This window comes from Plecotus auritus (assembly GCF_963455305.1).
Source record: "Plecotus auritus genome assembly, chromosome: 1".
Classification (NCBI taxonomy): Eukaryota; Metazoa; Chordata; class Mammalia; order Chiroptera; family Vespertilionidae; genus Plecotus; species Plecotus auritus.
Genome location: NC_137770.1, coordinates 96,454,703 through 96,471,821, shown reverse-complemented (window position 1 = coordinate 96,471,821; position 17,119 = coordinate 96,454,703). Strand labels below are relative to the sequence as shown.

The 17,119-nt window shown below is 40.8% G+C and overlaps 1 protein-coding gene across 9 annotated transcripts in view; it reads left to right on the top strand.

Annotated features, from left to right (window-relative positions):
- Window positions 1-17,119, top strand: part of RALGAPA1 (Ral GTPase activating protein catalytic subunit alpha 1) — a 297,067-nt gene that overhangs the window by 68,984 nt on the left and 210,964 nt on the right. For all 9 annotated transcript variants that reach the window (XR_013960957.1, XR_013960958.1, XR_013960959.1 and 6 more), the window contains exon 10: window positions 2,461-2,700. Coding sequence is in view for 6 of the 9 variants with exons in the window: in XM_080675533.1 (XP_080531659.1) it covers window positions 2,461-2,700 (240 nt within the window). In the remaining 3 variants the exon portion in view is untranslated. The remainder of the gene's footprint in view (window positions 1-2,460; window positions 2,701-17,119) is intronic.

Here is a 17,119-nt window from a genome sequence, read left to right as displayed (position 1 = left end):
TATCTTCCCTTTAATTTTTCCTAGACACTCTGATTTTACTTATGTCTCCCACCTTTGCTTTCCTTCCATCCCCCATCGCAACAGTAACTTGCTCCAGGCTCACTTTGCTCTAGTGTCTAGGAGATCCGTCTGCCACCGGAACTACGATTCACAGCATTCCTGGTGCTCCCCGTGCTCTGGGCTTCTACTTCTGGTCCTGGGGCTGCCACCAGAACTACTACTCCCAGAATTCCTGGTGCTCCCCACGCACTGGGTTTTCCCTTCCTGCTCTGCCAAGTCCTCCAAACTGCCAGCTCTCCCTCTCTGCTCTCCGTCTGGTGGCTTGGGGAGCCAAGTTCCCTAAGCCGCTCCACTCTCCAGGTCTCCTGCGCTGCTCTCCGCCTGGCGCCTGTGTATGCAAATTAACCCACCATCTTTGTTGAGTTAATTAGCATACTCATTCCTGATTGGCTGGTGAGCGTAGCGGAGGTACGGTCAATTTACACGTTTCTCTTATTATATAGGATTAGCATTTAGAAAATTTGACTTATATTCCCCTTACCCTTCTATTTATATGGCTGTGTGTGTTTCCCCAAAACCTTGTTCTGTACAAAGAATTATTAAATGTAGAAACTCTCAAGCAGAACTATTTTTCTTATCCCAGAACTTAATAGACTGAAATCATAGAGTTTTTTTTTATTGGGAGGCATATTTGAGATCATTCACCTAAAACCTTCTTATTTTATATAGATGGCAAAACTGAGACCAAAAATCGAGTAACTTACCAAAGTATTATTTATGATACTTACCAGAATAGTGCTTCTTCTATCATACACTATGGTAGTCATTTCTTCATCACCACCTTGACACTTTTACTTTTTCATCTCCAGTCATGGTAAAAATTATATTGTTATTAGAATACTAGAGGCCCAGTGCATGAAATTTATGCACGGAGGGTGGGTTCCCTCAGCCCAGCCTGCACCCTCTCCAGTTGGGGACCCCCTGTGGGATTGGGCCTAAGCTGGCAGTTGGACATCCCTCTCGCAATCTGGGACCTCTGGTTCCTAACTGCTCACCTGTCTGCTAGCCTGATCACCCCTAACTGCCCTCTCCTGCCAGCCTGGTTGCCCCCAACTGCCCTCCCCTGCCGGCCTTATCTCGCCCCCAGTTACCTTCCCCTGCTGGCCTGATCTCACCCCCAATTACCCTCCCTTCCCAGCCTGGCTGCCCCCAACTGCCCTCCCCTGCTGGCCTGGTCTCGCCCCCAATGGCCCTCCTGTGCTGGCCTGATCTCGCTCCCAACTGCCCTCCCCTGCAGGCCTGATCTCGCCCCCAACTGCCCTCCTCTGCTGGCCAATTTGGTTCGGATTGGTCAGTTTCTATGCCAGTCTGCGTAAAAAGCTCCACCTTCTAGGTAGCCATTGGCTCCCAACAGCACCCAGATTTGGTTCTGATTGGTTGGTTTCTATGCCAGTCAGCATCAAAAGCTCCGCCTCCTAGGCAGCCATTGGCTCCATACAGCACCCAGATTTGGTTCTGATTGGTCGGTTTCTATGTCATTCAGCATCAAGAGCTTCAGCTCCTACGCAGCCATTGCCTCCCCACAGCACCCAGGTTTGGTTCTGATTGGTCAGTTTCTATGCCAGTCAGCGTCAGAAGCTTCTCCTCCAGGCAGCCATTGGTTCTTCACAGCACCCACACTTGGTTCTGATTTGTTGCTTCCTAAGCCAGTCAGCATCTCTGGGCCTGTCAACAGGGCCTGATCAGTAAGGCGGGGTAGATCAGCAGCCCCGGTGGAGGCACGGGTGCTGGCCAGACTGGGAGAGAAAGAGAGAGGCAAGTGCTGATCAAAAGCTGCCACAGAGGCAATGGATCAGTCCCTGCTTCTCTCTTCAGGCCTCTCTCTGGCCCTGATTCGCAGCCCCCTCAGCAGTCAGTGCTGGGGCACCACGCATGAAGCAGAAGCAGGACTGATTTCTGGTTGGTTGAGCCTCGATCGTTACTAGTCGTTACTCCCCAGGATTTTTACATATTAGAATAGACTTTCCTAAAAAACCTTTTGGCTTCATTTCTATTTCTGTTATAAATTTTCTTCCATTTCTTCGCTTTGAGTTTAAAACGTTTTTACTTGTGTAATTTTTGTCTAGAGGTGATTTTAAACATTAAGGCTTGGTTGAACAGACAGTCCAATATTACGTTTTTAATTTATTATTGAAGTTCTGAGCTAACTCTCTCTGCATTAATTTCTTACCCAGCTTTAATTATTAACTTATTTGTACTGCAGATATGCTGAAAAACAAATCTAATTATAGATGGGTAGATGACTAGTGGCGACTATCACTGTATCACTTAGATGTTGAATTGCTTTTATTGCCATTTAATTATTTCGAATAAATTCTTTGGATTCTGTTAGTATTTGTTATTAGAAGACAGAATACCTAGTTAATGATTATATTTTCCCCATTTCGTTTTTTATTTTAGAGAGCAGCAGCTAGTTTGGTATCCAGAGAAGAAAATAAAGCTGATAATACTGATAAAACAGATAGAACTACAGAACCAGAACAGTCTCATTCTAATACAAGCACTCTGACGGAGCGAGAACCTAGCTCATCTAGCCTCTGTAGTATTGATGAAGAACATCTCACAGACATTGAAATAGTTCGCAGAGTTTTTTCTTCTAAAAGAAGTAATGTAAACTTTGTCACAGAGATATTTCGGCAGGTAAAGTACCTCTCAGTATTTTTAATTTGTAATACAGACTTTTGTCTTTAGTATTGAATATACTGTACTGACTTTTAGCTCTTTAAAATTTACTTTTCTTAAAAATGCTTTTAAAGTTCATACTTAGTTTTTAAATTTTACTACATGTAGTCCTTTAGTATTTTATATTTTTAGTTTGTGATGGTTTTAGTTTAATAACTACCCCCTCATACTTGTTTTCAGAAAAATTTTCTTAGTTACTTTGTGATTTGAAACTTTTCTATCATTTGATTAATAAATTATAATAAAATCATTTCATCTTTCACTTTCTGATCAATAAAGTGGTTTATAAAAATAAGCGATGTTTTAATTACCTTTATCCTCAATACAGGGGCTTAGTTTTGTCCTGTAAGGCATTCTGAAATTAAAGTTGCTTAAGGCATATATTATTTGGGGAATAAAATAAAGGAGAGAAATGAAAAAAGTGGAAGCTAAATTTTACATAAAGATAGCTAGAAATTCCAAAATGCACATTCTCAATTACATAGAAATTTTGTGGAAAATAAACATATGAAAACTGATCATTTACTTTTTTAAAAATTTTATTTTATTGTTGAAAGCCGTGGTCTGCAAACTGCGGCTCGCGAGCCACATGCTGCTCTTTGAGTGTGGCTCTTCCACAAAATACCACAACCTGGGCAAGTCTGCTTTGAAGAAGTGGCGTTAGAAGAAGTTTAAGTTTAAAAAATTTGGCTCTCAAAAGTAATTTCAATCGTACTGTTGATATTTGGCTCTGTTGACTAATGAGTTTGCCGACCACTGGTTTAAAGTATTACAAATAGTAGTACATATATCTCCTTTTTTTCCCCATTGTCCTTCCCCCGGCCTCCCCTACAACCTGGCACTCTAGTGTCTTGTTTATAATGTTCTTTATATTCCACAAATGAGTGAGATCATGTGGTATTTTTCTTTCACTGACTGGCTTATTTCACTTAGAATAAGGCTCTCCAGTTCCATCCATGCTGTTGCAAATGGTAAGAATTCCTTCTTTTTTTACAGCAATGTAGTAGTCCATTGTATAGATGTACCACAGTTTTCTAATCTACTCATCTGCTAATGGGCATTTAGGCTGTGTCCAGATCTTAGCTATTGTAAATTGTCCTGCTATGAACATAGGGGTGCATATATCCTTTCTGATTGGTGTTTCTGTTTTCTTGGGATATATTCCTAGAAGTGGTATTACTGGGTCAAATGGCAGTTCCATTTTTAATTTTTTGAGGAAACACCATGTTTTCCATAGTGGCTGCACCAGGCTGCATTCCCACCAGCAATGAAGCAGGGTTCCTTTTTGGAGATTAAATCCTTATCTGAAATAGCATTGGCAAATATGTTCTCCCATGCATTGGGGTTTCTTGTTATTTGGTTGATTGTTTCTTTTGCTGTGCAGAAGCTTTTTATTTTGATGTAGTCCCATTTGTTAATTTTTTTCTTTAGTCTCCATTGCCCTAAGAGCTGTGTCTGTAAAGATATTGCTACAATATATTTCTGCTATTTTGCTGCTTATGTAGTCCTATAGAATTTTTGTGGTTTACTATCTTACATGTAAGTACTTTAGCCATTTTGGTTTTGTTTTTGTGTATGGTGTAAGTTTGTGATCTAGTTTTATTTTTTTGCATGTATATGACCAGATTTCCCAGCACCATTTATTGAAGAGACTGTCTTGACTCCATTGTATGCTCTTGCCTCCTTTGTCAAATATATTAACTGAGCATAATGTCTTGAGTAGAATTCTGGGTTCTCTGTTCTTTCCCATTGGTCTATATGTTTGTTCCTGTTTCAGTACCATGCAGTTTTGAGAACTGTGGCTTAGTAATATAGCTTGCTATCTGGTATTGTGATCCCTTCAACTTTGTTCTTCTTTCTCAGGATTGCTGTGGCTATTTGGGGTATTTTTCTTTTATTCCAGATGAATTTTTGGAGAATTTCTTCTAGCTCTTTGAAATATGCTGTTGGTATTTTAATCTGTAGATTGCTTTGGGTAGCATGGACATTTTAATGATGTTGATTCTGCCAATCCATGAACATGGTATGTTCTTCCTTTTGTTTATGTCTTCCTCTATCCCCTTTTTCAATGTCCTGTAGTTTTCCGAGTACAGGTCTTTTATGTCCTGAGTTAAGTTTATTCCTAGGTATCTTAATTTTTTGTGTGCACAGGTAAATGGGATTGTTTTTTTTTGTTTCTCTTTGTGTGAGTTCATTATTGATGTATAAAAAAGCTATAGATTTCTGGTTGTTAATTTTGTATCCTGCTACATTACTGAATTCATTTATTAAGTCTAGTAGTTTTTTGATGGAGTCTTTGGTGCTTTCTATGTATAGTGTCAAGTCATCTGTGAATAAGAACAGTTATACTTCTTTTCCAACTTGGATACCTTTTATTTCTTTTTCTTGTCTGATTACTATGGCTAGCCCTTTCAGTACTATATCGAACAGGAGTGGTGAGAGTGGGCATCCGTGCCTTCTTCCTGTTCTTGGGGGAAATGAGTTTAATTTTTGCCCATTTAGTATGATGTTGGCTGTAAGTTTGTCATATAAGGCTTTTATTATGTTGAGATATGATCCCTCTATTCCCAAGTTGCTGAGAGTTTTTATCAAGAAAGGATGTTGGATTTTGTCAAATGCTTTTTCTGCATCAATGGATATGATTATATTTTTTTTTATCTCTAATTTTGTTTACGTGGTGGATCACGTTTATTTATTTGCAGATATTATACTATCATTGCATCCCCGAAATAAATCCCACTTGGTTATGGTATATGATCTTTCTAATGTATTGTTGGATTCACTTTGCCAGAATTTTGTTGAGAATTTGGTGTCTATGTTCATGAGGGACATTGGCTTGTAATTCTCTTTCTTTTCAGTGTCTTTATCTGGTTTTGGGATTAGGGTAATGCTGGCTTCATAGAAAGAGCTTTGAAGTGTTCCTTTCTCTTGAATTTTTTGGAATAGTCTGAGCAAGATAGGTTTTATTTCTTCTTTGAATGTTTGATAAAACTTCACTGTGAAGTGTCTGGTCCTGGGCTTTGTTTGTTGGAAGTTTTTTGATTACTGCTTCAATTTCCTCCATAGATATTGGCCTATTTATATTTTTTTATTCCTCTTGGTTGAGTTTTGGAAGGTCATATTTTTTTAGGAATATGTCCATTTCTTCTAGGTTGACCAGTTTGTTGGAATAGATTTGCTCATAGTATTTTTTTTTACAATTCTTCATATTTCTGTGGGCTCTGTTGTTATTTCAACTCTTTTGTTTCTGCTCCTTGGTGAGCCTGGCTAGAAGTTCATCCATCTTGTTTATCCTTTCAAAAACCAGTTCTTGGTTTCATTGACCGTGTGTGTGTGTGTGTGTGTGTGTGTGTGTGTGTGTGTGTGTGTGTGTATTTTTTTGGGTCTCTATGTCATTTATTTCCGCTCTGATCTTTATTATTTCCTTCCTTATGCTCATTCTGGGCTTCTCTTGTTGTTCTCTCTCTAATTCTTCAAGTTGCAGATTTAGATGGTTTATACCAGTTTTTATTGTTTTTTGATGTAAGACTGTAATGCTATGAACTTCCTTCTCTGGAATGCTTTCACTGTGTCCCAAAGATTTTGGATTATTGTATTTTCATTGTCATTTGTTTCCAGGATGTTTTCTATTTCTTCTTTGATCTCTTTGGTAACCCACTCATTGTTTAATAGTATACTATTCAGCTTCCAAGTTTTTGAATTTTTGTGATTGTTTTTATTGTAATTGATTTCTAATTTTATGCCATTGTGGTCTGAGAAGATATTTGATAGGATTTCAGTCTTCTTGAATTTGAAAAGACTTTTGCTGTGTCCCAATATGTGGTCTATCTTTGAAAATGTCTCTGTACACTTGAAAATAATGTATATTCTGTCGTTTTGGGGTGGAATGTCCTGACGTTGTCAATTAAGTACATGTGATCTAGTGCATCTTTTAAAATTGATGTTTTTTTGCTAATTTTTTGTCTAGAGGATTTATCCAGTGATGTTACTGGGGTATTAACGTCTCCTACTATGATTGTATTGCTGTCAATCTCTCCCCTGATATCTTCCACAAGTTTTTTATGTATTTGGGCTCTGCTGCATTGGGTGCTTATATATTTACCAGAGTTATATCCTCTTGTATCGATCCCTTTAGAATTATGAAGTGGCTTTCCTTGTCTCTTGTTATAGTCTTTACTTTGAGGTCTATTTTGTCAGATATAAGTATTGCTACTCCAGCTTTTTATTCATTTCCATTTGCCTGATAGATATTTTTCCATACCTTCAATTTGAGTCTGTGTGAGTCCCTTGTTCTGAGGCGAGTCTCCTGTAGACCACATATATATGGTTCATGTTTTCTTATCCATTCAGTCACTTGATGTCTTTTGATTGGAGCATTTAAGCCATTTACATGTAATATTATTGATAGGTACTTGTTTGTAGCCATTTCTGTGCTTTATGCCTGTGTTCCTTCTTTCCTTTCTATTTCTTCTTTTTACAGCATTCCCTTTAGCATTTCTTGCATTGCTCACTTGGCAGTGATAAACTGCCTTAGCATATTTTTGTTTTTGAAGCTCCTGATTTCCCTTTCAATTTTGATTGATAGTCTTGCTGGATAGAGTATTCTTAGATTCAGTTCTTTGCTTTGCAATACTTTGTACACTTCATTTCATTCCTTCTAGCTTGGTGTGTTTCCGTTGAGAAATCCTATCCAATAAACGAGTAATATGCAAATTGACCGTACCTCTGCTACACCACCAGCCACACCCACCAGCCAGTCAGGAGCGAGTATGCAAATTAACCCAACCAAGATGGCTGTGGCCACGGAGAGAGCAGGAGGCTTGGGTTTCCCCAGCAATGGAGCAAGCCAAGCTTTCCATGTGCCCTGGCTGTCCCAGGCCTCTGCTCAAGGCTACAAAGTTTCAATTATAGAAGATAAACAAATCCCAACAAAAATGGTGGCAGCCACGGATCTGGAGAGAGCAGGAGGTTTGGGTTTCCCTGGCAATGGAGGAAGCCAAGATTTCCACCTGCCCTGGCCTGCCTTGGCCTCCGCTCAAGGCTACAAAATTTCAATTATAGAAGATAAATAAATCCTAACAAAAATGGCTACGGCCATGGAGCGAGCAGGAAGGTTGACTCTGCTCAAAGCTACAAAGTTTCAGTTATAGAAGATAAATAAATCCCAGATACCAGGGCCTCCACTTGGGTCGCTGGGGGGCATGGCCGGCCTGCAAACTACCACAGGCCCCTCACCCAGGCCACCCCACGCCCCAAGGGAACACCCACCCTGATCCAGGACACCCTTCAGGGCAAACCAGCCAGCCCCCACCCGTGCACCAGGCCTCTATCCTATCTAATCCTATCTAATAAAAGAATAATACGCAAATTGACCATCACTCCAACACACAAGATGGCTGCCCCCATGTGGACACAAGATGGCTGCCACAAGATGGCCAGCAGGGGAGGGCAGTTGGGAGGGACCAGTCCTGAAAGGGAGGGCAATTAGGGGCAATCAAGCCTGCAGGGGAGGGCAGTTAGGGGTGACCAGGCTGGCAGAGGAGGGAAGTTGTGGGCGACCAGGCCTGCAGGGAAGGGCAGTTAGGGGGGACCCAGGCCTGCAGGGGAGGGCAGTTAGGGGTGACCAGGCCTGCAGGGGAGGGCAGTTAGGGGTGACCAGTCCTGCAGGGGAGGGCAATTAGGGGAAAACAGGCTGGTGGGGAGCAGTTAGGCATCAATCAGGCTGGCAGGGGAGTGGTTAGGGGGTGATCAGGAAGGCAGGCAGGCGAGCAGTTGGGAGCCAGCAGTCCTGGATTGTGAGAGGGATGTCCGACCCCCATTTAGGCCTGATCCTACTGGGATCGGGCCTAAACGGGCAGTTGGACATCCCTCGAGGGGTACCAGATTGGAGAGGGTACTGCCTGGGCTGAGGGACACACTGCCCCCCATGCACGAATTTTGTGCACCGGGCCTCTAGTAATTTTTAATCTGATGGGGATCCTTTGTAGGTAACTCTCTGTTTCTCTTGCAGCCTTTAAGATTCTCTCTTTGTTGTTGACATTTGCCCTTGCAATTATGACATGTCTTGGTGTGGGTCTTTTATGATTCATCTTGCTTGGGACTGTCTGTAATTGTGCGACTTTTTTCTTCCCCATATCAGGGAAGTTTTCTGTTATTATTTCTTCAAATAGATTCTCCAATCCTTGCTGCTATTCTTATTCTTCTTGCACCCCTATTATACGTATGTTACTTTGTTTCATGTTATCCCAAAGCTTCCTTAGGCTCTCCCCTGCTTTTTAATTTTTTTCTCCAGTTGGTGTTCAGATTGGGCTTGTTTCTCTACCTTATCTTCTAACTCCTTAATTCATTCCTCCGCTTCTTCTAGTCTCCTGTTGAAACCTTCCTTGGTGTTTTTTATTGTAGCTATATCACTTTTGATTTCTTCCTGAGTTTTGCATAGGTTTTTGGTTTTCTCATCCATCTGGTTTATGAACTGTATGATCATTACTCTGAATTTTTTTCTGTCATATTGCATGCGTCAGTTTCACTTATTTGCTTCTTGGCGATTCCTCTTTTTCTTTCTCCTCGGGATTGTTTTGTTGTCTCCCCATTCTATCACCAGAAGGTCCAAATGCTGAATTGCAAGGGCCTGAACTGTGTGCAGTGGGAGCGTCACGCCACCTGAGTGTCACTGAAGAGCTCTGACACCGAGATGTGTGGCTGCTGTGGGTGTGTGGGAGCCACTCACCCCAAAAATCAGGTCAACAGCGCTCAGTGTGGCCTCATGCGCACACCTAGAATCAGGGACCCTCACATGAGCCATGCTGAAAAAAGTCCCTGTGGGCATACGCTGAAAATCAGAGTCTCCTACTATACACCAGGAGTCAGAGACCCCGTGTGTAAGTGCCGAGAACCTAGTATTGGAGTCTCTGTCGCTTTGTGAGGCCTCGCACTGTGAATCAGGGTCCCTGTGTGAGCGTGCACCGAGAATTGCAGTCATAGGTGCTCAGTGTGCATGCACTGAGAATCAGGGATGCCGTGCATGCATGATGAGAAACAGAGTCCCCATGTGTGCGTGCCGAGAGTCAAGTTACTGGTGCTCAGCTGCCTCTTATGCAGCGAATCAGTGTCCCCAGTCGGCTTGTGGGGCTGGTTTGTATAGCCCTGCCTGTGTCAGCTGGAGGCCTACTCCTGTGCCGCATGTAACAGACTCCTGTGTGCGCGCTGTGCCCAAAGTCAAAGTTAAGTTTCACAGCTACCTTGTTTAGGCAGGAAGCCTGCTTGCACAGAGTGGGTCTGGCAGGTCCTAGGCTGCCACAGCGGGCCAGCGGGGAGGGGGATGGGCTCTGTGACTCACACTAATCTGCGGCTGGGATGTCTAGAACAGCCGTGGGCAAACTACGGCCCATAGGCCGGATCCGGCCCGTTCGGCTGTTCTATCCGGCCCGTGGAGCTGAAAGAGCGGAGGGTTCTCTTGCTCTCCCCTCCGCTCCTTTACTTTGAATTTATATTAGTTCACACAAACACTCCATCCATGCTTTTGTTCCGGCCCTCCGGTCCAGTTTAAGAGCCCATTGTGGCCCTCGAGTTAAAAAGTTTGCCCACCCCTGGTCTAGAATCTTGGTGTCCATGGGTCTGCACGTCTTTGTCCTGAGTGGTTGTAGGCTACTGGCTTGCATCTGAGAACAGATTGGGTGGTGGTGAGGCTAGGGTCCTAGTCGCAAGCAGTCCTGCTCTTCAAGATAATGTGGTCTTTGTGCCTGCATCTGCGTTGGCTGCCCCGGTGTGTTCACCGTGGCAGTGGGGCTTCACAGTTCAAGACTGCCCGTTCTGGCAGCCTCCAGGAAGACCCACAGGATCTAACTTATCCCTAGGTCACACCCACACATGCACCACACATGTCCACACACTCCTCTATCGCTCCCTCACTCTCTCACACATTCTCCCTCCCTGCCTTCTTACCAGTCGCCATCTTCTCTCTCATTTGAGAGAGAAGATCATTTGCTTTTAATAGCAAAGATATTTAACTTTTGCAGGTAAACGTCATTGAGTTTTGTAGGTGAAGATTATTCTAATCTTACAGCAAGTAAGTGATAGATCCAGGACTAAAATTCCCAGATCTGGTTCCCATGTCATTGCTCTTTAGTCTATGTAATACTTCCTTCACATGCCAGGAGCTTTCTAGGCAAAGCAAATCTTCATGACCTACACATTTATTAATATGTAAAACAAAGTATAAGAGAGCATTAGCCTTGTGAAATAAACAAACTTGTAACATTTTGTCCAGCTTTGGCAGTTGTTCTTATTGCCAAGTTTAGGGTTTGTGTTGACAGATATATGATAATTGGAAAGGAGAAGATATTTGATAAATGTTGTGGGAATATTTTCCTTGTGGGTACATTTAAAGCTTATAGAATTATTCAGGTTTCTAGCTCTTGTTTCAGTTTGAATAGTTTATTTTTCTAGGAATTTGTTTATTGCATGTTTTTAGACTTGACATAAAATTTATTAGATCATCTTGTAATCCTTTTAATCTATGAAGCATTTATATTTATAACCCCCCTATCACTTATTTGCCCTTCGTTTGTTCTTTTCTTGGTGATTCTTGTCAGCAGAAGGTCAATTTCATTAGTCCTTTTAAAAAAATTTTCCATTTTTATTTCATATGTATGTATATGTAATTTTTTCATAATGAATTGTAGACATCATGACACTTCACCTTAAATATTTCAGTGTGTATTTCCTACAGAAAGAACATTCACATAATCACATAGAATTATTTTGCCTAAGAAAATTAACAATAGCTCTTTAGTGGCATCTGATACTAATTCTAGAGTCAGTTTTTCCAGGAACCAATCAAGGTTCATATATTACATTTGGTTATATTTCTTTAAATCTAGAATGTTTCTCTCACATCAACATTTCCCCCCAGAATATTGATTTTTGGTGAGACCAGTTATCTTGTAGGATGTCTCCCATAGTGGTTTTGTCCATCCATCTGATTGTTTCCTCTGGGGATGATTTAACTCAGTCTTCTACTTCCTGGTGCTTTCGGTAAAGTAAAAGTTAGGTTTAACATCTTGATTGATGAATATTAAACATTTTTGGCCAGAACACCCCACCAATAATGTATTATTTATTCCTGTTTGCCTCTGTCCTAGTTTAACTGTAAACAGTGCCTTTCATCATCAAGAATGTCCTAATCAGACATCCATTTGTAAATGAAGCATCACTTCTGGGGACACAGAATGTCAGCCTGTCTCATCATTAGGAACACTTACCAGGTGTACTGGTTAAAAATGTGGATTTCGAGTTACCCATATGTTGATATATATGCGATTTGATGTGTATGCTATTTTGTTGTATTTGAAACTTAATATGTCAAATTTCCTGAAGATGTTAACATAGATATTTTTACGTTTAAAAATGTTGAATTTCGTGCCACAAAAAAAGCATTTGTGGGAAGTTTTAATTCATTACTTTATTTTGAAGAAAAGTGCCACTGAAAGTTATCGTATACTTCGGGAAGCTTATGGTGAACATGCTCCAGCTCAAGATGCTTGTGAATGCTGGTTTAAATGCTTTAAAAATGATGATTTCAATGTGAAAGACAAAGAACATCCAGGTTAACCGAAAAAATTTGAAGACCAACAGTTACAAGCATTATTGGATGAAGATGCGTGTCAAACTCAAAAACAACTTGCAGAAAGATTAAAGGTTGTTCAGCAAACAATTTCCGATCGTTTACATGCATTGGGAAAGATTTTAAAGGAAGGAAAACGGGTGCCACATCAACTGAACGAAAGACAAATGGAAAACCAAAAAGTCATCAGTAAAATGTTGCTTCAACAGCACAAAAGAAAGTCTTTTTTTGCATCGAATTGTGACTGGCGATGAGAAGTGGATTTATTTTGAGAATCCCAAATGCACAAAATCATGGGTTGATCCAGGTCAACTGTAGGAACCCCTTTCATGTCCCATGTGGTTCAGGGTTCCGGTTCAGGGTTCAGGTTCTGGAGAAGGCTGCACACAAATGAAAAAAGTCTAGAAAAGTATTAATATGGGAATATTGGGGCCAGACGGGAGCCCACCTCTAGTGGGAGGACTACCCACTGCTCTGGCCTTGCTATCCCTTTTATTGAGACTATGGGATACACACATAGCCCTTAGGCAGGAAACTCCAATAACAGAAATTTACATAGGAGAAACAGGTGGAGGCTGCTTCAGCTAACAATGTTTCAACTAAACAGTGAGAGAACTAGCTCTGACCTTTCAGAGCAATTAAGGTTGTTGACCAGCCTTCCCTGTTCCCTGTCCATATCTTTCTAATTAGTGAGACAATGATCAGTTTCTGGCAGTCAGCCATCAACATCTGCAAGGCCAAATCGCTTCAGAAAGAAGACAATGCTCTGTGTTTGGTGGGATCAGGAAGGTGTGGTGTATTGTGAGCTTCTAAAACCAGGTGAAACCATTAATACTGATCGCTACCGACAACAAATAATCAATGTGAACCACGTTTTGATCGTGAAACGACCGGAATGTGCCAGAAGACATGGCAAAGTAATTTTGCTTCATGATGATGCACCGTCACACACTTCAAAACCATTTAAGACATATTAAAAGATCTTGCCTGGGAAGTATTAACCCACCCGCCTTATTCACCAGACCTTGCTCCTTCAGATTACCACTTGTTCTGATCGATGGCACACGCACTTTCTGAGCAGCACTTCAAAACGTACAAAGAAGTGGAAAATTTGGTCTCTGAATGGTTTGCCTCAAAACAAGAAAAGTTCTATTGGGACGTTTTCCACAAATTACCTGAAAGATGGAGGAATTGTATAGCTAGCGATAGACATTACTTTGAATAAAGCACTTTTGATGTTTCTCTTAAAATTATCGTGTTTTCTTTGATTACAAAATCCACCATTATAAACCGGCACACGTTGTATTTCTTCTTCTTGTCTGATCGCTATGGCTAGCACTTCCAGTACTATGTCGAACAGGAATGGTGAGAGTGGGCATCCCTGTCTTGTTCCTGTTCTTAGGGGAAATGGTTTTAGTTTTTGCCCATTGAGTATGATGTTGGCTGTAGGTTTGTCATATAAGGCTTTTCTTACGTTGAAGTATGATCCCTCTATTCCCATGTTGCTGAGAGTTTTTATCAAGAAAGGTTGTTGGATTTTGTCAAATGCTTTTTCTGCATCTATTGATATTTGTCTCTCTGTTTGTTTATGTGATGTATCACGTTTATTGATTTGCAGATATTGTACCATCCTTGCATCCCTAGAATAAATCCCACTTGGTCACGGTGTATGATCTTTCTTATGTAATGCTGGATCCTATTTGCTTGGATTTTGTTGAGGATTTTAGCATCTATGTTTATCAGAGATGTTGGCCTGTAATTCTCTTTCTTTTTAGTGCCTTTATCTGGTTTGGGGATTAGGGTAATCCTAGCTTCATAGAAAGAGCTTGGAAGTGTTCCTTCCTCTTGAATTTTTTGGAATAGTGTGAGGTGGATAGGTTTTAGTTCTTTGAATGTTTGGTAAAACTCCCCTGTGAAGAAGTCTGGCTTAGGGCTTTTGTTTGCTGGAAGTTTTTTGATTACTGCTTCAATTTCCTCCATAGATATCGGCCTATTCAGATTTTTTTATTCCTCCTGGTTGAGTTTTGGAAGGTAGAATTTTTCTAGGAATATGTCCATTTTTTTTTTTTAGGTTGACCAGTTTGTTGGGAATAGTGTTGCTCATGTTATTATTATTATCATTTTTTTACAATTATTCGTATTTCTGTGGGCTCTGTTGTTATTTATTCTCTTTCATTTCTGATTTTGTTTATTTGAGTCCTCTCTCTCTGCTTCTTGGTGAGCCTGGCTAGAGGTTCATCAATCTTGTTTATGATTTCAAAAAAATCAGCTCTGGGTTTCATTGATCTTTGGTATTGTGTTTTTTATTTATTTTTTTGTCTCTATGTCATTTCTGCTTTGTTCTGTATTATTTCCTTCTGTGCACTCTCGGCTTTTCTTGTTACTCTTTCTAATTCTTTAAGTTGTAGAGTTAGATAATTTATTACCAGTTTTTCTTGTTTTTTGAGGTAGGCCTGTAATGCTATAAACTTCCCTCTCAGGACTGCTTTTACTGTGTCCCATAGATTTTGGATTGTTGTGTTTTCATTGTCATTTATTTCCATGATGTTTTTTATTTCTTCTTTGATCTCTTTGGTAACCCAATCATTGTTTAATAATATGCTATTTAGACTCCAAGTGTTTGATTTTTTAAAATTGTTTTTATTCTAAGTGATTTCTAATATACCATTGTGATATAAGAAGATGCTTGATAGGATTTCAGTCTTCTTGAATTTGAAGAGACTTTGCCTGTGTCCCAATATGTGGTCTGTCTTTGAAAATGTACCGTGTGCACTTGAGAAGGAAGTATATTCCATAGCTTTTGGGTGAAATGTTCTGAAGATGTCAATTAAGTCCATCTGATCTATTGACTCGTTTAGGATTGCAGTCTCATTGTTGATTTTTTTTTTCTAGAGGATTTATTCAGTGATGTCAGTTAGGTATTATAGTTCCCTACCATGATTATAATTCTGTCGATCTCTCCCTTGATATCTTCCAGAAGCTTTTTATGTATTTGGGTGCTTCTGCATTGAGTGCATATATGTTTACTAGAGTTATATCCTCTTGTTGATCGATCTCTTTTGTATTATGAAGTGGCCTTCCTTATCTCTTATTATGGCCTTCTCTTTGAGGTCTATTTTGTCAGATGCAAGTGTTGCTACCCCAGCTTTTTTTTTTTCATTTCCAATTGCCTTTAAATTCTTTTCCATTCCTTCACTTTCAGTCTGTGTGAGTCCCTTTTCCTGAGGTGGGTTTCTTGTAGACAGCATATGCATTTGGGTCACGTTTTGTTATCCATTTAGCCACCTGATGTCTTTTGATTGGAGCATTTAATCCATTTACATTTAAGGGTATTATTGATACTTGTTTGTAGCCATTTTTATTCTGTATGCTTGTGTTCCTTCTGCCCTTTCTATTTCTTCTTTTTAGAGCATTCCCTTTAGCATTTCTTACATTGCTTGCTTGGTAGTGATAAACTCCTTTAGCCTTTCTTTTTTAAATCTGTGAAGCTCCTGATTTCCCCTTCAACTTTGAATGATAGCCTTCCTGGATAGAGTATTCTTTGATTCAGTCCCTTACTTTGTATCAGTTTGTATACTTCATTCTATTCCCTTCTGGCCTGATGTGTTTCTGTGAGAAATCATTTGAATAATCTAATGGGAGATCCCTTGTATATAACTCTCTGCCTCTCTCTTGTATCCTTTAAGATTCTCTCTTTGTTGATAATGTTTGCCATTGTAATTACGACATGTCTTGGTGTGGGTCTTTTTGGGTTCATCTTGTTTGGTACTTTCGGTGCCTCTGTGCTTGTGTAATTTACCCCCCACTCCCCAAATCAGGGTAGTTTTCTGTCGTCATTTCTTCAAATAGGTTTTCTAGTCCTTGCTCCTTTTCTTGTCCTTCTGGCACCCCTTTTATACGGATGTTACTTGGTTTCATGTTGTCCCAAAGCTCTCTTAAGCTCTCCTCCTGCTTTCTAATTTTTTTTCTCAAATTGCTATTCATAGTGGGTGTGTTTTACTGCTCAACCTTCTAATTTGCTAATTTGGTCTTCCGCTTCTTCAGTCTCCTTTGAAACCTTCCATTGTGTTTTTTATTGTAGGTATATCATTCTTCATTTCCTTATGATGGTTACATAAGTTGGTGATTTTCTCATCCATCCGGTTTATGAACTGTGTGACCCTTATGCTGAATTCTTTTTCTGATGCCTCCATCTCTTTTAGTTCCTTTTCTGGCAATTCTTCCTTTTCTTCCTTTGGAGGTTGTTTCTTTGTCTCCCCATTTTAGCTGTCTCTTTCTGGCCCTGGGCTCCCTGCTTGGGGTCTCAGGTATTGAAGACCCTAGCGATTCAATGATCTGGAATTCAATAGACCAGAGGCTGGGTCTGCCTTGAGTTTCACACGTCTGTTGTCTCTGCTCTGAGTTATACCTCCTTCTCCCCCCGTTCTGGACCTTCAGTTATCCACTTCAGATTCTCGGGGTCAGTGGGGGCACGTGCACAGTTCCTCTGGTGTGTGACTCCCTGTGAGGGCTCAGAGTCCTCTGGCATGCAATTCTCTGGACGGCGCCGGCACCCAAGGCAGAATGGCACCCTAGGTCCCTCTGGCAGCACACATGCAGTGTGGTACTATGACCTGTGACTGGGCACACCAGGTTGCACCAGCAGCTCTGACTTGGGCTGGGGTTAGTGCGTGCGCCTGGTGAAAGCTCTTCTGTGTCAGGGGCGGAGCCTGCACTGATCATTCCGGGGTGCATATCCCGCCTTGTTCTTGGGCA